The following is a 25,308-nucleotide window of genomic DNA, read 5'->3' as shown; positions in this document are numbered from 1 at the left end:
AATTGGCCTGAGCTAAAATAATGGATCAGAACATTCACACGTTAAGGATAAGTTTACAGGCAGTCCCCGGGTTACATGGATCCGACTTACATCGGATCCCTACTTACAAACCGGGTGAGGCAACCCCGCACTAGCTGCTTCCCCCCAGCAGACCAGGGAGACATGAAGCTAGCGCCCCCCCAGCAGACCAGGGAGACGCGGAGCGGCTTTTCTCAGCAGACACCTCAGCTTGAGAATAAAGGACTGAGGGAAGTGAGGTGTGGGAGAATAAAACTGAGCTCTGGAGAAATGTTTGGCTAGAGTTTCCCCTACAATATGTACCAGTTCCGACTTACATACAAATTCAACTTAAGAACAAACCTACAGTCCCTATCTTGTACATAACCTGGGGACTGCCTGTATATCCAAACTTAGCAATTTGGGCTTTGCAATTGTATCACATTTCAAAGTCCTTGAAAATCAACATGCTACATATCTTGTAACCATCAGCGTTCCAAACCACAGAAGTTTTAACTATTTTCTTCTCTGCTTTGGAAGCACATTTCACGTGAGTAGTCAAACTACACTATTAGTACTATGTAGCACTTTAAAGACTAACAAGATGGTTTATTAGGTGATGAGCTTTTGTGGGCCAGACCCACTTCCTCAGATCAAATAGTGGAAGAAAATTGTCACAACCATATATACCAAAGGATTCAATTAAAAAAAATGAACACATATGAAAAGGACAAATCAAATTTCAGAACAGAAGGGGGATGGGGGGGGGGGAAGGTAAATGTCTGTGAGCTAATGATATTAGCTCATCACCTAATAAACCATCTTGTTAGTCTTTAAAGTGCTATATAGTCCTGTTTTTTGATTCAGCTACACCAGACTAACACGGCTACATTTCTATCACTACACTATTAGTCAAACTATACACTTATTAGTATTATTTTTATGGACTCACCTGCTGGAAAATCATGCAGAACTACAGCATGAGGAGCACTTTTGTCAGAAATCCTCTGGATATTGTTTGAATCCTTACAAAAAACACAAGAGATTTAGAAATAATGAAAAATATTAACTTGCACATTCTATCATTAATTTTTGGTTTTGGACACAATTCGATCATGCATGAATGATTCTAAAGGCATTATTACTACACATAAATTAATGGACCTGATTCTTCTCTTGCTTATATTGGTTTAAATAAGTAATTCCATTGAATTCAGTAACAGGGCATAGAACCAATTAAAACAAGGAGAAAACTGATGCAGTATATTCATATCCGCTACCTTTATCTGGCTGTGTTACAACAATTCTGAGTTTTGCAGCATGTCCATTTGGAGACTGTTGCCATGTTATTTTAATAGTATCTCCTTTATATCCCTTAAAATGCCTATATCTCTTTTCTGTCATAATAATGACTCCGTAAATTTTCCTTCTTCCAGGTGCAGGCCTGCCAATGGGGGGAGGGCAGGGGAGAAGAGGGCAGTTCTTTCAGGGCATGGTGATGCCACCACTGTTAGCGCAGCAGTGGCTGGAATCCCAGGGCCTTTAAATTGCCACCGGAGCCCAAAACAGCATGTTATGTGCATCTCTGAATGCTGGGGAGTTGGACATGCCGCGCTTTGGGTGCTCAGAGAGCTGATGGACTCTGGCTCTGCCCCTTCCACCCAAAGAATCCCTCTCCTCCCCCCACACACACACCTTGCCCAGGTGCTTGCAGAAGCTGCTGGCTCCCCTGTCCAGAAGTGCCAAACATTGTTGTTCAATGGCCCTTATGCCTCCTACCCCTTTTAATTTCTGGCTGTAACACACATGGTCCATTAAGTGTTCATCTAGAAGTTTTTCCTATACTGCAGTGCAAATAAAGCTATTCTACTTATAAGATTTGGTTGCAGCTCAGCACGACATTCAATGTAAAATTAAACATACATATTAAATTTTAACATTTGCAGTTTAAGTTTGCAGACTCTGTATACATGTGATGTTCCACGTGAACATGACTGCGTCATTTAAATTGTGTTAAGTTGGAGTTGAATTATAACATTAATTAGTTCCCTTTCCACACCAGGAAAAGTTCCTAAAAATTTTTTCATTGTTGTGAATATCGGTTCAGCTGAACAAATTTTAGCAACATTATGAATCCTAGTATAGATTAGATATCCATGTCCACATATTTGGAGAATTATTTTATATAAAAATATTTTATATAAAAATAATTCTCCAAATATGTGGACAGCTGATATAGCTCTCATACATATGTATGGTTCCTAGGGCAGCCAACATGTTTTCATGCATTTTGAATTTCTGGTGACTTTTGAGCTGGGACTAGCTGCATGGTAAAGTCAAATATCTGTAGTCAGATGATATTCTTGCTAAGTACTTACAGGAGCTTTAGTCAAAGTCAGAAGAAGTTGTTCTGACTTATTTTCTCAACACAACATTCAACCAGTTGTGCTTTGGTTCCTTGTACTGCACCAATCTGAAGCATGAGTGATTGAGTGTTTCCACACCGACCACTCTCAACCATTTTAAAGTTTGCCCTTAAGTCCACAATAAATCAACCCTACCCTGATTAGTGGGGGTTGTCAAAAAAATCATTTATAAAGATCACAGATTTAAGGCCAAAAGTTGTGACAATCTGACCTCCAGCATTCAAAGCTGGCAAACCTCCTTGGTGCATGAGTGGAGTATCCCCACTCTCCCCTTTCAGCAATGCATCCCACATTTTTTCTGCTGACTCCAAAACATCCTCCCTGTCATACTCCACCCTTGTAGTACAATTCCTCACACATTGGTCTCGCTGTAGACTGCAAGCTCAGGCCACTTGTGATTCATCAGAGCGAGCTCATCAGCGGTTCACTAGTTAAGGAGCAGCACATTGCTGGAGGAATGTGCATAGAGAGAAGTTGTGGAGAGCATGCCTTCAAGGAGTACGATTGGGTAGGGAGGAGTTTCTATGGCAGTAGACATTGCAACAGAGTAAGAAAGCACAATCTCAACAGATAAGACAAAAATGTTGAGAAACTGGCTTTTCCAAGTGGACTGGAGTAAATGTATTGGGGAAATATCACAAAAATTCATCTATCTTCCACCTACAGGTAGAATGATTTCAACTAGATGCTTGGCTGATGAAGAATTGCTTTGTCTGAATTTATTTCAGTGCAATACACAAAGTATATAAGAACATAAGAATGGCCATACTGAGTCGGACAAAGGTCCATCTAGCCCACTATCCTGTCTTCCAACAGTGTCCAATGCCAGATGCCGGAGAGGGAGTGAACAGAACAGGAAATCATCAAGTAATCCCTCTCCTGTCATCCATTCCTACCCATCCTGGCTAACAGCCACTGATGGACCTAACCTCCATGAATTTATCTAGTTCTTTTTTGAACCCTGTTAAATTCCTGGTCTTCGCAATATCCTCTGGTAAGGAGTTACACAGGTTGTGTACTGCGTGAAGAAAAACTTCTTTTTGTTTGTTTTATACCTGCTACCTATTAATTTCATTTGGTAACCCCTAGTTCTTAAGTTATGGGAACAAGTAAATAACTTTTCTTTATTCACTGTTTCCACAGTTGTCATGATTTTATAGACCTCTCCCATATTCCCCCTTTGTCTCCTCTTTTCTAAGCTGAAAAGTCCCAGTCTTTTTAATCTCTCTTTGGTGAGAGACTATATCCACTGGAACCTTGTCCACACATTTGCTGACCCCCTTTATTAAGGCATGATTTCCCTTTTGGGATTTAATTTTCATTTTTTAAATGATGTCCGATAATATATCCCTACTGCTATATACTTATTATTAGAGCATGGAATTACTATCCATAGAGATTCTATGGAACATTTTGGTTAATTTAAGATTTTCACTTCATTTGATTCTACATTTTCTCTCTCGTATAGTGCCACTCCTCCACCAGCATGATCTGTTTTGTCCTTCTGATATATTTTGTGCCAGTGATTATCCTCATTCCACCAAGTTTCCATGATGTCTATTATATCAATATCCTCCTTAAAACGAGACACTCTATTTCACCCATTTTATTATTTAGACTTGTAGCATTTGTGTATAAGCACTTAAAAATTTGTCACTATTTATCTGTCTGCCATTTTCTGATGTGTTAGTCTCTTTCATTTGATTGTTTTTCATCAGATTTACCCATATTTTATCATCTTCCATCATCTCCTCCTTACTCGAACACAGAGAACCTCAATGAATATACCCTCCCCTAAGAGACGTCTCTGTCCGATCAATGTGCCCCTCCGCACCTGTCACCTTTCCTTCAGCCCTTAGTTTAAAAACTGCTCTATGATCTTTTTAATGTTAAATGCCAGCAATCTGGTTCCCTTTTGGTTTAGATGGAGCCCCAGTACTAAAACTGAGCAATGTGAATTACAATGTACTGGAAATAAATGTATTCTTAGTATGTATTAAATAAGAAATGCACATATTTGATAAAATCCATGTGCTGCTGAAAGCTTGGAGTTGCTATTCTTACTATTAATCATTTTACTATTGTCATGCTCTGAAACATGGTAAGAACTGTACAAATGCAAAGCAAGCATAATCTCTGCACAGACGAGTTTACCATCGAAAAAGATTTATTCTTAAATGTTTACCTTTTGCTTGCTTTTCAGACGCTCATTTAGGTGGGTGATTATCTTCATATGCGACAAGTGCACTTTGCCAGTTTCCTCTCCTTTTTGGCACTTAAAGTAATTGTTGTCAATCTGCTCCAGCAGCACAAGAACATCCCCACGCTTTAAGGTACGGTAACAGTTTTTGAAACCAAGAGATTTAGTAAACCAATATTACGTATTTCAGAGTGTAACTTTTCAAGCGTAAATCAGTTGATGCTTTAACATAATAAAAAGACTAATGATTTAGTGTGTACTCGCAGAAAAAGAAAGAGAAAAAGAGAAAGAAAGTTTATTTTACCTTACAGCCAAGTTCTCCAGGGTTTCTAGGAGAGAAATCTTCCTTGGCAATTCCATGAGGCACCGGCAGCTTAAACAAAAATCCAAACAAATTATTCATAAATCAAATGAGCTCTCTATGTCAAACACCTGAAATTCATACTGCACAGCTTAAACAAAAATCCAAACAAATTATTCATAAATCAAATGAGCTCTCTATGTCAAACACCTGAAATTCATACTGCATGAACACAAAAACCTACACAGTGATGCAATGTAATATATATACTCCCACCTTTCCCTCCTATGCATTTGGGCCACTGGACAACAATTTATAGAGAGATTTTCAAAGATTTTCTAAAGATAATGGGTATTAAGTAGCGATGTAAAATCCTATTTAATTGGCTAGCTAACTGGTTAAACATACTGTTTAACTGATGAATAGGGGAAGAGGGAGGAGTGGGGAGCAGATCCAGCCCAGCTAGAGTGCCCACTCCCCGCCAACCACAGGCAGAGGTTGCTCTGGCGTCCTGGTCAGAGCAGCCCCTGCCTGCGGGGCACCCAGGCCCACTGCAGGCAGGGGCTGCTTCAACCCTGTTGAAGCACCAATGGCAGCTGAAGTCCCAGGCCCTTTAAATTGCCAGCAGAGTGCCATGCACTATGGGCAACACTAAGAGCTAAGGGGAAAGTGTGTGTGATGCTCCGGACAGTGCTGGGGGCTGGTTGCTCTTGGCTCTGCCCTGTGGGAGTATAGAACCCTCCCCCGCCACCCACCCACCCACTCAGCCCCCTGACCTTGCTCAGGGGCCCACAGAGGCAGAAAGCAACACTGAGGTATACAATCAGAGAGAACAAGAGGCCTTTCCCTTATCTTAGTTGGGAAGATATGGCAGAGAGGCTTAATGACTTCTTTGTTTTGTTCTTCACCGAGCTGTCTGAAGGAATGTCTAACATAGTGAATGCTAGTGGGAAGGGGGGTGGGTTTAGAAGATAAAATTAAAAAAAAGAACATGTTAAAAATCACCTAGAAAAGCTAGATGCCTGCAAGTCACCAGGGCCTGATAAAATGCATGCTAGAATACTCAAGGAGCTGATAGAGGAGGTATGTGGGCCTCTAGCTATCATCTTTGGAAAATCATGGGAGACAGGAGAGATTCCAGAAGACAGGAAAAGGGCAAATATAGTGCCCATCTATAAAAAGGGAAATAAGAACAACCCAGGAAACTACAGACCAGTTAGTTTAACTTCTGTGCCAGGGAAGATAATGGAGCAAGTAATTAAGGAAATCATCTGTAAATGCTTGGAAAGTGGCAAGGTGATAGGGAACAACCAGCATGGATTTGTAAAAAATAAATCATGTCAAACCAATCTGATAGCTTTCTTTGATAGGATAACGAGTCTTGTGGATAAGGGAGAAGCAGTGGATGTGGTATACCTAGACTTTAGTACGGCGTTTGATACGGTCTCGCATTATATTCTTATCAATAAACTAGGCAACTACAACTTAGATGGGGCATCTATAAGGTGGGTGCATAACTGGCTGGATAATCGTACTTAGAGAGGAGTTATTAATTGTTCACAATCCTGCTGGAAAGGTATAACAAGTGGGGTTCTGCAGGGGTCTGTTTTGGGACCGGCTCTGTTCAATATCTTCATCAACAATTTAGATATTGGCATAGAAAGTACGCTTAAGTTTGCAGATGATACCAAGCTGGGAGGAGTTGTGACTGCTCTGGAGGATAGGGTCATAATTCAAAATGATCTGGACAAATTGGAGAAATGGGCTGAGGTAAATAGGATGAAGTTTAATAAAGACAAATGCAGAGTACTCCACTTAGGAAGGAACAATCAGTTTCACACATACAGAATGGGAAGCGACTGTCTAGGAGGGAGTATGGCAGAAAGGGATCTAGGGGTTATAGTGGACCACAAGCTGAATACGAGTCAGCAGTATGATGCTGTTGCAAAAAAAGCAAACATGATTCTGGGATGAATGAACAAGTATGTTGTGAGCAAGACACGAGAAGTCATTCTTCCGCTCTACTCTGCGCTGGTTAGGCTTCAGTTGGAGTATTGTATCCAGTTCTGGGCACCGCATTTCAAGAAAGATGTGGAGAAATTGGAGAAGGTCCAGAGAAGAGCAATGAGAATGATTCAAGGTCTAGAGAACATGACCTATGAGGGAAGGCTGAAGGAATCAGGTTTGTTTAGTTTAGAAAAGAGAAGATTGAGGGGGGACATGATAGCAGTTTTCAGATATCTAAAAGGGTGTCATAAGGAGGAGGGAGAAAACTTGTTCATCTTGGCCTCTGGTGATAGAACAAGAAGCAATGGGCTTAAACTGCAGCAAGGGAGGTTTAGGTTGGACATTAGGAAAAAGTTCCTAACTGTCAGGGTAGTCAAAACACTGGAATAAATTGCTCAGGGAGGCTGTGGAATGTCCATCTCTGGAGATATTTAAGAGTAGGTTAGATAAATGTCTATCAGGGATGGTCTAGACAGTATTTGGTCCTGCCATGAGGGCAGGGGACTGGACTCGATAACCTCTCGAGGTCCCTTCCAGTCCTAGTATTCTATGATTCTAGTTCTTGCTCCGCCTTCAGTGTAGCTTCCATTTCCTCCTAGCACCCCTGGTTCACAATACAGCCAAAGGCTGTGAAGAAGATCGAGGTGGCAGAATGTGTTTATATATATTAACACACACACACACACACACACACACACACACGCACGCACGAATATACACTGAAGGTGAAAACCAATAGACTCCTCCCTTGTAATAAAGCACTTTATACTGGAAACACCTCTATCCTATATGCAAAAGCCAGGTACATTATGTCTAGTCTCACCATGTATTTATTGTAGAGAGGGTGCCCTGGTTTAGGTCGAGGTGGTAATGGTGAGTCTTGTTTTTTTAAGACTTGACTCTTTGCTCTCTTGACTCCCATTCCAAACATATCATGTCTTTTATGGAGTGTCATATCAGACGAGGATCGGCAAAAAGCATCCTTTTGCGCAGAGATCTTGGTTCCAGAGTGTTTTGGTGGAGGTGGCCTTCCAGGAATGCCTTTAGGTGGAGGCAGTCGAGCTGGTATGATTTTTCCACCCACAGGCCTAAAGATTGATTGAACCACCAAAAGAAGTGTGCATTGAAAACAATCATATAGCTCTCTCTCCCACCCCCCTCTCTTTCCCCCCGGCAATCTCTGAGACAGACAGACAGCATTCAATAGGGAAATGCAAATAATTGAAACAAAGAACAATACTGTAGAATCTGGATTACTTGAAGTTCTCTGAGAATACCTGAAACTTCTGGATAATAGAGAGACAGTGAATAATCAAGGAAGCATTCTCAGTAGGGTCCCTTGACTGCAGATTTAAAATTCTGCGGACCAGGGAGCTGAATGGTTGGCCGTTAGGTAGGACTTCATCCAGGCCATCTATCATTAAAAAGCTTTGTCTGAAGCCACCAAGGGCTGAAGTGTTTTTAATGAGGTGCTCGAGCAGAAGACCCGCTGAGCATTGCTGATTTACCGGGACTTAGGTAATCAGTCTGTCTCATTTCTTGGGACCTCACTTACCTGAAACATCCCATCATACAAACTCAGTCATGCTCCCAGCTAAAGCGATGGGACAAGACCCTGCCTTGGTTAACAGGCATCATTGGATAATAGAACCGTTTGCCACTTTTGTGCAATGAGATTATTCTGTACAGAACGGTACACTGACAATGTCCAAGCTTCCTGATTAAGTTCTAGATATAAATTGTCAAAAGTGCCTATGAGATTTAAGAGCTTAAGTTCCACTTAAAGTCTATAACACTGTATATAAGGCATCTAGAGCTTCAGATAGGCAACTGACCTGGCACCTTTCCTCTTCAGCAACATTTTTTAGAAGGGCAAAGACCACCTCTTTGCTCCCACAGCCCAAGCCCAATCACAGGAGCAAGTGAAGATGGCTGTTGATGATCTTTTCTGTGGAAGAAAGGATGGTCTCTAGCTCTATCTGTTGTCAATTTTCAATAAAGGGGCAAAATCTGAGAGAATATAGATTGCCCTGGCAGTCAACGATACCAGAAGAGCTGAGTTGCAATTCTTCTAGGGGGCTCCCTTTCTCCACCATATCAAGTAGCCACAAAGTGGTGTGCATTAGTTGGTCACTGGTGCATGCCTAATTATTGGTGATTATATCAAAACCACAACTTAACACATCCTACTGTCTTAATAATATACCCTTAGTAGATATGCATACTTGCCCAACTAAGAAAATCTCAGACCCCTGAAATTGTTATTTAGAAATTCTTACCTAGGGGGCAGCACAGGTTCTGTCCAAGTAGTACCTGTTTGATCTGAATGTTCAGATTCCTACAAGAACACAAAAATGCTATTTTAGGACAGATAAGAGACACTGATGTGTTACGATTTAAAAATATGATTTTCTTATTTAAATAATATTAGACAGAGAAGAACTTCAAATCAGAAGCCAAAAGGAGTTTACCAATAGGAACTTTTTAGGGCAATACTGTACAAGGGGATAATAAGAAAAGCCCTGGGATGAATTTTAAAAGGGAAATTTGAGGCTGACTATTGGGAAAATTGTAAATATTATAATCCTAAGACTGAGGGATAATAACTCTCTCGCAAAAAAATGTGGCAGAAGCACCATCACGGTGGATATATAAGTAGTAGATCGGACAATGTAGAAAAAACCTGCACTAGCAGGATTGAGGGGATGAGAGTAGGCAGGAGGGAGATCAGGAGTTAGAATGGGGTCACTCACAGTGCGTCTACACTGCAGCGCTAGTGTGAAATAAGCTACACAATTTGAGCTACGCAAAATAAATAGTTTATTTCCAGCTTATTTTGAGATCATCTATTCTGAAATCTGGTGCTGTCTACACAGAGCCAAATTTTGAAATAGACTGCTATTCCAACAAGTCCCTTAATCCTTGTGGAACAAGGTTTATCGGGATGTCGGAACAGCATGCCTTTTATTTCAACAGCATTTCAAAATAAAGGGCATGCTGTAAAGATGCAGAAAATGCTATTTCAGGATACTGGATGTATCCCAAAATTAAGGATGTTAAATATCGATTAATTTACGAGTTGAGTAGTTGATGAAATTTCCATGGACTATTTGACTAGTCAATAGGCACTTCCGTATTCCTCCTTAGAAATGTATAAGAGCCCTAGCACAGGCTCTTGTGCATTTCAAAGTTGGAACTCCATGTGCAGCCCGGGCCAGCAGGAAGTCCTGCTGACTCCAGGCTCCACACGCTTTGAAATTCACAAGAGCCCAGAGGCTCTTGTGCATTCCAAAGCAGAAGCGCCTGCGTGGAGCCTGGAGTCAGTGGGACTTCCGGCTGGCCCTGGACTGCATGCGGCATGCCAGCTTTGAAATGCACAAAAGAGTCCTCGTTAGGGCCCTTGTGCATTTCAAAACGGAGGTGCCCTCTTGGAGCTTGGGGTAAGCAGGGGACTCCCCAGCTGACTCTGGGTTAAGCAGAAATGCCACATGGAACTCGGGGTCAGCTCGGGATTTCCCAGCTGACCTAGGGATCCATGCAATGCTGCCTAGGGTTGCCAGATAGTTTAACCAAAAATACCGAACATCTTCCCTTCTCCCCCCGCCAAAAAAAAAAAAAAAAAAACACCAACGGGGAAAAAATTCTGTTGAGGGGAAAAAAAAGGGGAGAGACCAAAGGTGTTGAGCAAAAGAAAAAAAAAGGACTCCAAGAGTTATTAAGCAAAAAATATTAAAAAATAAAACAGCATTAAAACAGAATGGCCCCTTTCAGTGCATGCAGTCAGGATAGGGATAGGAACAGGGGAGCAGTTGAGCACTAAGACCCTGGGAAGGCATTGCTTCCCCTTGATCTTTATGCTTTTTGTGGGCGGCCATTTTGTTTTCTTGATCAAGCCAGAATACAGCTTCCCTGCAGAACCAGGAAAGCATAGGGTTGCCAGATGGTTGAAACAAAAATACCGAACACCCCCCCCCCCGAAAAAATTTTTTTTTTTGAAAAATTTTGAGAAAATTTTTGAGAAATTTTTTTGTTGAAGTTAAAAAAAAAGGGGGGGGGACCAAAGTTGTTGAGCAAAAAAAAAAAATCCCCCCCCAAAAGACTCCAAGACCAATTTGTGCCAGCAGCCTTGCAGAACCAGGTAAGCATGAGGGCTGGGGGTGAGGGAGGCTGGGTGCTGGGGGAGGGGGATTGCTGAAGCGGGGGGAGGCAAGTTGCTTTTCAGTTTAAATCTCTGTGGTAATCACAGGGATAGGATCACTGCTAGGGTTACCAGGTAGTCATTAAAAAAAAAAAAATACCGGACATGCTTCATGGGGCGGGGGGTGGAGGGGAGGACTAGCCAGGAGGTGAGTGGTACTGGCCAGGAGGGGCGGGGACGGGAAACAGAGCTAATGGGGGGGGGGGAAATGGGGCTGTCTGGGGGGAAATAGGGGGGCTGATGGGAAGCAGGGCTGGTTGGTGGGGGGGGGCATGGAATGGGGCTGGCCGCAGGATATCGGGAGGGGTGGCGGCCAATGGGGTCTGAGCTGGATGGGGGAGCTCAGGAGGAGAGAAGAACTGGCCACCAGAAGCAGGGCTGGTGGGGGGTGAAGCAGGGCTGGTGGGGGGTGCAGCGGGGCTGGCCGAGGAAGATCCAGAGCAGGAATCGGCCAGCGGGATGCAGAGTTGGTGGCGGCGGGGGAGGGAGGGGGGTTGTGGGGCAGGGAGAGGGACTGGCCAGGGAAGATCCAGAGCAGGAACTGGCCAGCGTGACACAGAGCTGGCGGAGGGGACAGGGGAGCGAATCAGCCGGCGGGGAGCAGGACTGATATGGGCTGTGCAGATTGCAAGGCACTCCCGTCCTGCGCGAGTCAGTCCGGCTGCAGCTCCACCATGAGCTTGACCAGCATGCAGGAGCATGGACCGGGCTGCCCCCCCTCCTCACACACAACCAGGGCTCCCACTGCCAATCGCACCCTGCCTCTCAGTCGCTCCCCCTGCCCTCACCAGGCTTCCGTCCGGCACCCAGCCGGAAAACCGGGAAATACCAGACATTGCACATGTCCAGTATTTTCTGGATTTTTTTTTACTGGACAGAGGGCCCAAATACCGGACTGTCCGGTAGAAAACCAGATACCTGGCAACCCTAGGTAAGCAGGAGGTCCGGGAGCGAGGGACGCTGGGCCCAGTTGCCAAGTGTGTGTAGGGTTGCCAGGTGTCCGGTATTTTCGCCTCCTGGCAGGGAAAACCCCCCAGAAAACACTGGATATTTTAGGTGTCCAATATTTTCTTAATTTTTTTACTGGATAGGAGGTGAAAGTACCAAACTGTCTGGGTCAATACCGGACACTTGGCAACCCTATCGCTGCCGCTCTGAAGTACTCCCTCTTCCCCCGCTTTTCTACCTCTATCTGATAGAGGCAGTGGGGATGGGGAAGGGGACTCAACTAGTCCTTAACACCCTTAGCCGAAATAGCACCACAGTCTAGATATACCCTCAGGCAAGTGGATGCGTTAGAGAAGGAGAGCAGATGAGAAACTTCTGCATCTATGACCACGAGAGGAGAATCATAGCAGGGAAAAGAGAAGACATTTTTCACTCACATCCTTTGATAGATTACTCAGTGCTGAAAATACATCTGTAATTTGATGGCTTGTCTGTCTGCTGTTTTTTATTCAGGCAAAGTGTCCATACAGGTCTTTTGTTTTTATATCTTTTCTGCTCATTATATTAGCTGATTTCTTTTCCATTTTTGCCACCAGACTCTAGATTTAAGCATTTTTACCAGCATTTTCAAAGTTTTCCCTCAAATAAATCTGATTGAAATGAGGTATGCAGAATCCCCATTTCCAAGCTTTGTGGGATGTACTGGTATTTCCTGTTCTAGTTCGTCACTGATCCAGAGTGAAAAGTAAAAGATTCATTTGAGAATAAACTATGGTTTTCAGGATCTGAATAACTTAGTGGAAAACATCTGTGTAATGCAGCCAGAGGTGAGCAAAAGCTGCTGCAAAGTTCCCCTTTTTCTTTGGAAGCAATTTTATTCCTCAGAGTGGCATACAGACAGAGATATGCCTCCTGTGTGAAGACAGGAGATACATTTTCAAAGGGGGGTGTAAGAATTTGGCCATATCAATCCTATCAGTTTAAAGTCTGCTGCAAGACTTTGAAAGCTTACTGCAGGGAGCATGACTGCAACTGCAAAAGTATAGAAAACAGAAGATAAACACGATCAAAGCATAACAAAGTGTAAATCTAAATCAACCATGTGTTTTCCAGAACTGACAACAATCTGAATGATTTAGACTGATTAAAAAATAAAATAGGGAAGAAAAACTTAGGAAATGCCTTATCATTGTGAGTAACATCCCCAACCCTCAAATTACTTACTTCACAATGAGCAATTTGTCACAGATTGTTTGCTTTGCTAACCAAAAGATGTAATACAGATAGAACTTACTTCTTTTCTTGTTTGTCTGGCATTGCTGGGCTTTCCAGCAACAACCCCAGAGGTGTTCCCAATGGGTTTTTCAGCTGGAAGGGGTGGAGGGATATGTGGAACGTCATTTAAAGCTGGAAAAGTATTAAATTGTAAATCTGATGAGTTCTTTGTAGGGACCAAAAAGGAGTATAAAAAGATAGATATTAACAATCAAAATGAATCCCCCAACACTTCTTTGCAAACACGACTCCTAGGGGGCCAACAGACTTGTTGGGCCCATGGGCAAGGTAGGGGGAGGGAGCATCATCTCTGTGCTCCTGGAAAGAGTGGAAGGGGTAGGCAGGGGGCCAGCCAGCCCACAGGGTTGTCCAGAGCATACTGCGCTGCCCCCCGTCCCCCCCCCACAGCCCTGAGAGCCAACTGGAGCATGCTGCATGGCACTCCAACAGCGATTTAAAGGGCCCGTGGTTCTGACCATCCCTGCTCCAATGGCGGTGGTGGCAGAAGCTGAGCCTTTTTGAATCCCCAGGCCCTACGGCAATTGCCTTCTTCCCCTTCTCAGTCCATCTTCCCCCCACTCAGCAGGCCTGACAACTCCCTTAGCATGTACAGGTAAGATATGAGGAGGAACACTGAAAAATACTAACAAGGTGCATAGGAAACTTCCCCATTTTGAGGAACACTGTAGGAGCGCTTCCCTTGTTATGTATCCAATCTTCCTTTAAATCTAAGGGCACTGACTTTTTCCTCTGCAATTTAAGTCTGGAGGGAGTCTAGTGTGGTAGGTATGAGAGAGCAGAAGAAAAGAGGTATGGTATGGTTCCTGCTATTACAAGATGGAGAGGTTCATCTCTAGTCCATCAGTAAAAGCCACTAAAAAGGATTTAAGGATTCTATGCCATTGGCTTTAAATGCACACTTTGATTGAAATCTGCTAATCTGTAATGCAGCATTTCTTAAAGTGTGTTCCATGGCACACCGGTGTGCCGCGGAGAGAACAGAATTAAAAATGGTCGCCCTTTAAATTTATTTATTTATTTTGCTCAAAGGGGCCCTTTTTGGGGGGGGGCTTAACTTTTCCCTGGGGGCTTCCCTCCCCCCCCCGAACAAAAAAAATCCTTGGTGTTCCCCATAAAACAAATTATTGTTTGGTGTTCCTCTGTCTTAAAAAGTTTAAAGAAACACTGCCATAATGCATCAGTACAGACTGGGACATTTTTCATGGTATTTGTGTATTCAGCTGATGGACACAACAAAGTCCGAGGCACTTCTTTAAACCCATTGGCTTTCTACCCATGCTCAGAACCATATAAAAAAGCTTTGTCAGCTTAGCCTAAATATTTAAACATTTTTAAAAAGACCAAGTGAGGCATTATCAGCCAAGTGGAGACCTAGAGTTTTATCTTATGAATTAGCCACACATTGTGTGAAGGGAGATTTCAGGAGAGAATGTAGGGTTCTTTTATTTAGCATAGAACATTTAATTGTATCTCAAGTGACCCAAAAGTCTCGATTGGAATTAAAAAACAAATAAACCTAAAGACGAATCCATCCTTAGACACTAAGTACTTGGAGACCGAGCAAAGATAATAAAGCTTTCTTGGTGATCTAAGCCAGTGTGATGGGAAGTAAAGAAAGGCTTAACTTAAGAGACAAAAATCTCTTCTTAACATACCTCAGGGTATGTCTACACTACAAAGTTAGTTCGAACTAACAGACGTTAGTTCGAACTAACTTTCATAGGCGCTACACTAGCGCTCCGTTAGTTCGAATTTAATTCGAACTAGCGGAGCGCTTAGTTTGAACTAGGTAATCCTCATTCCACGAGGATTAAGCCTAGTTCGAACTAGCTAGTTCGAATTAAGGGGTGTGTAGCCCCTTAATTCGAACTAGTGGGAGGCTAGCCCTCCCCAGGTATCCCTGGTGGCCACTCTGGCCAACACCAGGGAAACTCGTATGCCCCCCTCCCGGCCCCGGACCCCTTAAAGGGGCACGGGCTGGCTACGGTGCCCGTGCCAGGTGCAAGCCTGCCAGCACCCAGCCAGCAGACCCTGCACCTGGCACGGATTGAGCCAGCCACCCGATGCCCCCCATCCCTCCCCCCTCTTCCCGGGACCAGGCTGGCGGCTCCCGGAAGCTTGCCTGGGACCGCAAGAAGTGGGCACCCGCCTGGGCTAGTGCGGACATTGTGGACCTCGTCCACGATCTCCGCACTAGGCACAGGAAAGTGGCCGGCTTGGGCAGGATAGCTGCCAGCCTGGCCACCCAGGAGCAGGTGTGCAAGAGAATCAAGGGGGTCCACTGAGACCCCCGACCCTGAGCCCTGAGCTTACAATGGCCAACCTGGGTCAGACCAAAGGTCCATCTAGCCCAGTAGCCTGTCTGCCGACAGCGGCCAACCCTAGGGACCCTGGAGGGGATGGACCGAAGACAGTGACCAAGCCATTTGTCTCGTGCCATCCCTCTCCAGCCTTCCACAAACCTTGGGCAGGGACACCACTCCTACCCCCTGGCTAATACCACTCCATGGACCCAACCTCCATGACTTGATCTCACTTCCCTTTAAACTCTGTTCCAGTTCTAGCCTTCACAGCCTCCTGCAGCAAGGAGTTCCACAGGTTGACTCTTTGCTTTGTGAAGAACAACTTTCTGTTACTAGTTTGAAGCCTGCTACCCATTCCTTTCCTTTGGTGTCCTCTACTCCTTCTATTATGGGAACTAACGAAGAACTTTTCTGTAGCACCGTCTCCACCTAACTCTTGCTTTTAGAGACCTCTTCCTGTACCCCCTCCGTCTCCTCTTTTCTAAGCTGAAAAGTCCCAGTCTCTTTAGCCTCTCTTCATATGGGACCTGTTCCCAACCCCTGATCATGTTAGTTGCCCTCCCCTCTCCCAGCCTCTCTCTTCCCCTCTCCCACCTCCTTTTCCCAGTCTCCCCCAGTTTTGTTCAATAAAGACAGATTCCATTTTGGAAGACACGTTATCTTTATTTTGTACATCAAGAAGAGGGGCTAGAGAAGGATAAGTGGAACAAGGTGAGGGAGGAATGGGGTACGAGCCCCCGACGGGGAGGACTGGGCTGGCTCTGCAGGCTTCTGGGGGTGGAAGCTCTCCTGCAGCCCCCAATTGCCCGCTCTCCCCAGATGGCAGCCTGTGGCAAGTACAGCCGGGCTGATGACCGAGTGCTGTGATATGCCCAGTGTGGGCACTCAGGGCACTCCAAGCCAGGACTGCTTTGCAAGCGGGGCACCCCTGAGAACTGTCTGTCTGGGGTGGGGGTCGGGACCCTTTAAGCACAGCCCTCGGCTAGCCTGAGACAGCATCTCCATGCTCTAAGTCCGTGGTCCTCAACCCGGTGCCCGCGGGCGCCATGGCGCCCGCCGGGCTCTTTACATGCGCCTGCGGAGCAATCTGGGCTGGCAGGTGCCAGCCCCGGGCGCATGGCCGGTCCCGGCCCCGGGGACGCCGCGCGTACCCTTGCCGGCTCTGGCGCCGCGCGTGCCCCGGCCCCGCGGCGCTTACGGGGGGGAGCGCCGGCCCCGGCCCCGCGGCGCTTACGGGGGGAAGGTGGGCGCCAGGCGCACGGCGCTTACGGGGGGAGGGGGGGCGCCGGGCACGCGGCGCTTATGGGGGGGGGCGCCGGGCGTGCGGCACTTGCCAGGGGGCGCCTTCCCCGGGCGCGCGGCTATGGAGGGGGCCCCGCCCCCGGGCATGCGGCTGGGGGGGGCCGCCCCCGGGCGGGCAAGTGTCCCCGCACCCTGGTGCCTGGCGGGCGAACGGCCATGCCCCCTGGCGCCTGCCATCCTGAAAAGGTTGGGGACCACTGCTCTAAGTCCTCCTCTGATGCCCTGCCAGCACTGCTTCCGGCCATCCTTAACCCCGCTTCAGGGTCCACTTAATGAGGACGCGCTAGTTCGAATTAGCAAAACGCTAATTCGAACTAGTTTTTAGTTCTAGATGCGTTTGTTCGAATTAGCTTAGTTTGAATTAACTAATTCGAACTAAGTTAGTTCAAATTAGCACTGTAGTGTAGACATACCCTCAGTGATTTAAAAGAGCATTAGAGATTTATTTTTACACACCTCTTTGAAATCCCGATACTGATACAGATAGCCTAGTTTTCCTGCACATCCCTTCCATAAACAATATTGCCAACTCTAAGAGTTTAAACATCAGAAGACAGGTGATGTTTTCACTTCTGTTTCTTCTCAGATTTTACATTTTAGGGGGGAGCAGTTTTAACTCCCAACTAGATCTTCACAAAAGCTCAAAGACTGGGAGTTGCTGTGGTGCTGAATCATTAAGCTTATAGGCACCAGCCCTTTCCTCCCCCCCCCCCCTTTTTTTTTGACAGAGCTGTTCACTTATTGTGTTATGTTGGCTCCCAACAGACGCTATCTCCCCCACAGCAAGTGGAGCTGAGGTCTTCTTGAATCACTGCTGCCTGATCACTTCTGCAGATAGGGCTCTCCCAGTTCAATCCCCTCATGACCACAAGGCTTTTGTGCAGCAATAGATGAGTCAGACTGAAACCCATGATAGCCTAGGGTGGTTTTGTTTGTTGTTTGGATTTTTTTGTCTCCTCCTTCTGAAGTGTGAGGGATGGCTGCAGCTGGAGATGGATCACTGAAAGAAGTGTGCTTTGAGATGACGCAGAGAATTCTCTCTTGTGGTGGCATGGCTGGCTGGTTCTAGTTAACATGCTCAGAGTCTAAACCAACTACCATATGTGAGGTCAGGAAGGAATTTTTTTTTCCTCAGGTCAGACTGATAAGGATCCTGAAGGGGTACAAGGAGGGGAAAGACAAACCCCTTCCTCTGCAGCATGTGGGCACAGGTCACTTGCCAGGTTAATAATTCAAAATGACCTGGACAAATTGGAGAAATGGGCTGAGGTAAATAGGATGAAGTTTAATAAAGACAAATTCAAAGTACTCCACTTAGGAAGGAACAATCAGTTTCATACATACAGAATGGAAAGCGACGGTCTGGGAAGGAGTACAGCAGAAAGAGATCTAGGGGTTATAGTGGACCACAAGTTGTATATGAGTCAGCAGTGTGATGCTGTTGCAAAAAAAGCAAACATGATTCTGGGATGCATTAACAGGTGTGTTGTGAGCAAGACACGAGAAGTCATTCTTCCGCTCTACTCTGCGCTGGTTAGGCTTCAGTTGGAGTATTGTGTTCAGTTTTGGGCACCGCATTTCAAGAAAGATGTGGAGAAATTGGAGAGGGTCCAGAGAAGGGCAATGAGAATGATTAAAGGTCTAGAGAACATGACCTATGAGGGAAGGCTACAGGAATTAGGTTTGTTGAGTTTAGAAAAGAGAAGATTGAGGGGGGACATGATAGCAGTTTTCAGATATCTAAAAGGGTGTCATAAGGAGGAGGGAGAAAACTTGTTCATCTTGGCCTCTGGGGATAGAACAAGAAGCAATGGGCTTAAACTGCAGCAAGGGAGGTTTAGGTTGGACATTAGGAAAAAGTTCCTAACTGTCAGGGTAGTCAAACACTGGAATAAATTGCCTAGGGAGGTTGTGGAGATATTTAAGAGTAGGTTAGATAAATGTCTATCAGGGATTGTCTAGACGGTATTTGGTCCTGCCATGAGGGCAGGGGACTTGACTCGATGACCTCTCCAGGTCCCTTCCAGTCCTAGTGTTGTATGGGTCTATGAATCTTGATATTATCTCACTATATCAATTCCCTGACAGTGCAAGGGCCTCAAGTAGGGATGCACCTCAGTCCCTCCTGCTTTTTGCCTTTGGCACATAACAGCTTAGTCTCCTAAAGGCTGTAATTCTTTAGATATTGGGCTTGGCAGAGGGGTGACATTGGTAGCCTGTTCAGAATGGATGATCTGGTGGTCCCTTTTGACCATAATCTTTATGACTCAAAGGTTACATCTACATCAGGAGCTGGGTAGGTGGGAGAAGCATAGCTCACATGTTAATATTTATGTTAGCTCTCATTGAATATAAATAGTGGGACAAGCACAGTAGCATGGGTAGTGGCAGCGGAAGTACAGCTTAGCCAAGTAAAGCGTGTATCACTGTTTTCAGGAAGGTGTGTACTAAGCATGGCTAAGCCATGCCTCTGCTATTGCTACAACAGCTACACTACTACTTGTATTTGTACTATCTCAGTGAGAGCTCACAGACATGCATGCACATGAACAGAGGATCACATCCCTAGCTCTCAGTATGGACGTAGCCTTAGTTTTTGCAGAGTTCACATTTGATAAATAGGGATAGTTGGTTCTGCTCTGGGATCTGAACAGCCTCATAGGCCACCCTGCTTACTGGGAACCACACTTTCCTCCCAGTTCTTTCCCAGCACTAGTCTCTTACTGAGTGGATGTTCACCTCACTACACCCACTGACAGAGCATGACTGACAGACCCTGGAGGGCAGTTTAGTTACCACTAGAGAGCAGCAAGAGACTGTATTGTTTGTCTTTCAGCTAAAGGGGAAAACAAATTTGTCTTGACACTAAGACCTGAGAATCACACTGGAAACGTGGAACACATCTATCTGCCTTCATTAGGCAGGCTCTTACAGTTGAGAGTACATAACTGTGCAAACCAAAAAGGTTATTATGTATTTTGAGTTTTTAAAAACTTTCCCCTGTATTTTTCTATTTCCACGGTATTTCTTATATAAAAAAACATAGAATTTCACTGAAAAAGTAAACATTCTTCTGGAAATAGTGATGTAAATATTTAAGAGAAGCTAAAACCAGGCCACCCTACTACTAAAAATTTGACACAGTGTAGAGGAATGTGGGTTTTGCTTGTACTTTTGGGCCCAGCTACTAGGGATGTGATGATACCTCTCTTTTGGGGAACGAACACCAGGATGAAAATGTGTTGTTTACTAAATCTATATCTTGGCAACATGCAAAAAGTACTTAATAAATTGAAAATTTCAACACCAACACCTCTAATGCCTCTCCTTGTGCAGCTTTCTAGCTTTGTAAGAGTTACTCAGTGCTAGCTTATATTTAAGTGTCTATGTTTGGTGGTAAAACAAACTTAGCACCTTTGTATTAAACTAATCTTTAATTACAGTTTTCTACAAAAATGGAAACATAACATGCTGTTTAATAATGACAGAGATTAAATTATTTTGGCTAAGATTTTTCTAGCCATTAACAAAAATAGCTATAAGTAATTCAGAATTTCAATAGCAAACTTTGATAAAATTATTTCTTTTTGAAGTTTCTCTGAAAACTTCAGATAAGAAATAAAAATATGAAGAACTTACATTTCCCTAGTTTAGATGGGATTCTGATCACAGTAGGTTTCCGTGCTATAGCTGGTTGAACTGTCTGTTCTTTTGCAGGCTCATTTTTGGCGGGTAACTGAAAGGGATCTAAGGAAAAAAGACAACTTATTTAGTATGTCTTTGTCAAACATATATCTTGACAGACATTTCATTCGTTATTAATCCACTTGTATAGAATCATAGAATCACAGAATCATAGGACTGGAAGGGACCTCGAGAGGTCATCGAGTCCAGTCCCCCCGGTCTCAAGGCAGGACCAAGCTCCGTCTACACCATCCCTGACAGATGTCTATCTGTTCTTAAATATCTCCAGAGAGGGAGATTCCACCACCTCCCTTGGCAATTTATTCCAATATTTGACCACCCTGACAGTTAGGAATTTTTTCCTAATGTCCAATCTAAACCTCTCTTGCTGCACTTTAAGCCCATTACTCCTTGTCCTGTCCTCAGAAACCAAGAAGAACACATTTTCTCCTTCCTCCTTGTGACACCCTTTTAGATATTTGAAAACCACTATCATGTCCTCCCTTAATCTTCTTTTTTCCAAACTAAACAAGCCCAGTTCATGAAGCCTGGCTTCATAGGTCATGTTCTCTAGACCTTTAATCATTCTTGTCGCTCTTCTCTGTACCCTTTCCAATTTCTCCACATCTTTCTTGAAATGTGGCGCCCAGAACTGGACACAGTACTCCAGCTGAGGCCTAACTAGTGCAGAGTAGAGCGGCAGAATGACTTCATGAGTTTTGCTTACAACACACCTGTTGATACAACCTAGAATCATATTTGCTTTTTATGCAACAGCATCACACTGTTGACTCATATTCAACTTGTGGTCCACTATGACCCCTAGATCGCTTTCCGCCATGTATGTATGGAACGGATTGTTCCTTCCTAAGTGGAACACTTAGCATTTCTCTTTATTAAAGCTCATCCTGTTTACCTCTGACCATTTCTCTAACTTGCTAAGGTCATTTTGAATTATGTCCCTATCCTCCAAAGAAGTTGCAACCCCACCCAGTTTGGTATCATCAGCAAACTTAATAAGCGTACTCTCTATCCCAATATCTACATCATTGATGAAGATATTGAACAGTACGGGTCCCAAAACAGACCCTTGCGGAACTCCACTTGTTATCCCTTTCCAACAGGATTTAGCACCGTTAACAACAACTCTCTGACTACGGTTATCCAGCCAATTATGCACCCACCTTATCGTGGCCCTATCTAAGTTATATTTGCCTAGTTTATCAATAAGAATATCATGCGAGACCGTATCAAATGCCTTACTAAAGTCTAAGTATATGACATCCACCGCTTCTCCTTTATCCACAAGGCTCGTTATCCTATCAAAGAAAGCTATCAGATTAGTTTGGCATGACTTGTTCTTCACAAACCCATGCTGGCTATTCCCTATCACTTTATTACCTTCCAAGTGTTTGCATATGATTTCCTTAATTACCTGCTCCATTATCTTCCCTGGGACAGACGTTAAACTGACCGGTCTGTAGTTTCCTGGGTTGTTCTAATTCCCCTTTTTATAGATGGGCACAATATTTGCCCTTTTCCAGTCTTCTGGAATCTCCCCTGTCTTCCATGATTTTTCAAAGATCATAGCTAAAGGCTCAGATACTTCCTCTATCAGCTCCTTGAGTATTCTGGGATGCATTTCATCAGGACCTGCTGACTTGCTGACATCTAACTTTCTTAAGTGATGTTTAACTTGTTCTTTGTGTATCCTATCTTCTAAACTTACCCTCTCTCTGCTTGTATTCACTACGTTAGGCACACCTCTAGACTTCTCGGTGAAGACCGAAACAAAGAAGTCATTGAGCATCTTCACCATTTCCAAGTTTCCTGTTACTGCTTCTCCCTCTTCACTGAGCAGTGGGCCTACCCTGTCCTTGGTCTTCCTCTTGCTTCTAATGTATTTATAAAAGGTCTTCTTGTTTCCCTTTATGCCTGTAGCTAGTTTGATCTCATTTTGTGCCTTTGCCTTTCTAATCTTGCCCCTGCATTCCCGTGTTGCTTGCCTATATTCATCCTTTGTTATTTGTCCTAGTTTCCATTTTTTATAGGACTCCTTTTTTATTTTGAGATCATGCAAGATCTCCTTGTTAAGCCAAGCTGGTCTTTTGCCATATTTTCTATCTTTCCTACACAGCGGAATTGTTTGCTTTTGGGCCCTTAACAACGTCCCTTTGACATACTTCCAACTCTCCTCAGTTGTTTTTCCCTTTCAGTCTTGCTTCCCATGGGACTTTACCTACAAGTTCTCTGAGCTTATCAAAATCTGCTTTCCTGAAATCCATTACCTCAATTGTGCTGGTCTCCCTTCTACGTTTTGTTAAGATCATGAACTCTATTATTTCATGATCACTGTCCCCCAAACTGTCTTCCACTTTCAAGTTCTCAACTAGTTCCTCCCTATTTGTTAAAATCAAATCCAGAACAGCTTCTCCTCTGGTAGCTTTTTCAACCTTCTGAAACCTTTCATGACAAAGAGAAACATCACCATCTCAGTACGGAAAGACAATAAATATAGAGATAATGAAAGCAGATTACTCTGCCCTTATTTAATAGTGTACATTTTTCTAAATGTGTACTCAGAAGAGATGCAAAGATGAACTTAAAACATGTTCCAGGTGCTCTCCAGGACTATTCAAATCATAGTTCAACAGCAAGTGCATCTCTGTATAGCAAATCTTTGGAAAGTCAGTACAGCTTTAGTACATGTTCCAAAGCAGTTGCTCTGATATGCATTCATACTTGTAAAAGAGACAATTTCCCACAGAAGAAAAAAGCGCTAACGAAAAAAAGCAACATATTCCACTGCAAATATTAGGCTCTGGTTACAAAGTCTTTTTGGCGTCCCCTCCATCTCCTAATAAGTGGCTAAATCAGGTTTTCCTTGAATTTTTTTTTCTTACAGATCATAATCCTGAAGTTATGGGGAAGGCTTGCCTTGTAGTTAAAACACTAGAATCAGAGACGGGTTCTATTTCTGGCTACATATTGCTGGATGACACTGGGCAAGTTACTCACCCTCTCTGGGCCCCATACTTAATGCTTAAGTGATAACAGTTTATGAATTGTTTAAATATCATACAAAAGGCAGCCATAGACATGTATTGGGATAAACAAATAACGTCTTACTACAGGACTCCTATTACCTCTATCCCAAGGAACATGCATCTATTTTAGATCTACTCCATATTATTGAAGTACTGTTTCTTCCTCTGGCAGTATCCATCCTCATACACTAAAATGCCAACAATTAGGACAGCATAGTTGCATACAATGGAAATGGGAGATGTATTCTGGCCAACAAATCCACCAGTCACACGGCCCTTGTAAATAAGCATTGATCTCATATGATAGCTGTTCAGATGTATGCTAGCTACACAAAATGTTATTGAGTGTCTGATGCACTTAGATAAGAAATCACAATGGGTATTTGTTTTAAATTCTCCATATTCTTCTTTTCATTGAAATCAGGAAAGGACAAAATAGAATTAAAGGAAATACACCCTACACAAAATGAGTCTTCCTGGGGTAAAATATAAAATATTTTCTTTAAGTTACGTGTTCAGAATTTACATTAATAAAAGACAGAGAGGACATTTTTTGCAAAGAATAATCTGATGAAGCCTACCAATTTGCTACTCAGAGATTTAAATTGGAGGCTTTTAAACATAAAAATATAGTGTTTACCTCTTAATGGCTTTGTTTTAAATTGCATTTTTATTTAAATGCTTTCAAATTTGAATTATGGAGGGGGAGACAGAAGAGATATATTCTAACTACATCATTCCATTAAAATAGGCTCAATTAAGATAATTTCACTTAGAGAATACTCCATATGGTAGTGTAACCAGTTATTATAGTAGAGCTGAACAGGTCACACAACCTCTCTCCCCCTCCCCCCCCCCCCGCCAAATAAATACTATTGTGTACTGTGGATCTCATTCAACTATATATAGCTACACATTTAAATGTCTTTGTAAATGGTCATTTTGTTGTGGTACCAGGTGATGCTTACCGGTCACTGATTAACCAGTGGCCCTGCCAGGCTGGAACAGCCTGTCCACCCCACTGTGTCATGCTGTTCAGCCGGAACAGTCCCCGCTCATGGTGGGCTCAGCCCTGCCGGCCTGGAGCAGCCCAACTGGGCTGGAGCAGCATCTCCATCCACTCACCCGAAGGTTCCTGGTTAAGAAGCTAACCAGTTAAATGTATCATTTAACTGATTAATTGGGGATTTTACATTCCTACATTGAAGCCCCAATCCCGCATGGATAGATGCATCGTTAAATCAAAAAGAGAAACCCATGCCAACATTTTTACAGGATGGGGATATAATTTGTAACAGCTCCTAGCTCAGGGGTGGGCAAAAGGGCCTCCACGGGCCAGATCCAGCCTGCTAAGAGAGTTGATCTGGCCCATGGAAGCCCCACCACTCCCCCGCCCCCACCCCCGGGTCAAAAATTATTGTCCACCCCTACCCTAGCTGTCAAGAGTTTCCATTTTTCCTCTCTCTACCCTTTTTACCAATCTTTAGTGCTGTTTTAGAGATACTGCTCTACACAGGTAACCTCTGAGAAAAAGTCACCATTATATCATCTGGGAGCTATTTGTCACAAGGCTAAGGCAAGCATTTAGGAGAACATGAC

General features: G+C 43.9%; 1 protein-coding gene across 4 annotated transcripts in view; it reads right to left on the bottom strand.

Moving 5' to 3' along the window:
- Nucleotides 1-25,308, bottom strand: part of SH3D19 (SH3 domain containing 19) — a 115,071-nt gene that overhangs the window by 17,654 nt on the left and 72,109 nt on the right. For all 4 annotated transcript variants that reach the window (XM_075930037.2, XM_075930030.2, XM_075930028.2 and 1 more), the window contains exons 8-14: nucleotides 20,618-20,725; nucleotides 13,372-13,484; nucleotides 9,211-9,269; nucleotides 7,755-8,019; nucleotides 4,928-4,996; nucleotides 4,609-4,749; nucleotides 950-1,022 (exon numbers count right to left, since the gene is read on the bottom strand). In XM_075930037.2, coding sequence (XP_075786152.1) covers nucleotides 950-1,022; nucleotides 4,609-4,749; nucleotides 4,928-4,996; nucleotides 7,755-8,019; nucleotides 9,211-9,269; nucleotides 13,372-13,484; nucleotides 20,618-20,725 — 828 coding nt within the window. The remainder of the gene's footprint in view (nucleotides 1-949; nucleotides 1,023-4,608; nucleotides 4,750-4,927; nucleotides 4,997-7,754; nucleotides 8,020-9,210; nucleotides 9,270-13,371; nucleotides 13,485-20,617; nucleotides 20,726-25,308) is intronic.

Source organism: Pelodiscus sinensis, chromosome 4 (genome assembly GCF_052426305.1).
Source record: "Pelodiscus sinensis isolate ZL-2025 chromosome 4, ASM5242630v1, whole genome shotgun sequence".
In the NCBI taxonomy this organism is placed as follows: domain Eukaryota; kingdom Metazoa; phylum Chordata; order Testudines; family Trionychidae; genus Pelodiscus; species Pelodiscus sinensis.
Note: the sequence above shows the minus strand (reverse complement) of the source record. Positions and strands in the feature narration are given on the sequence as shown.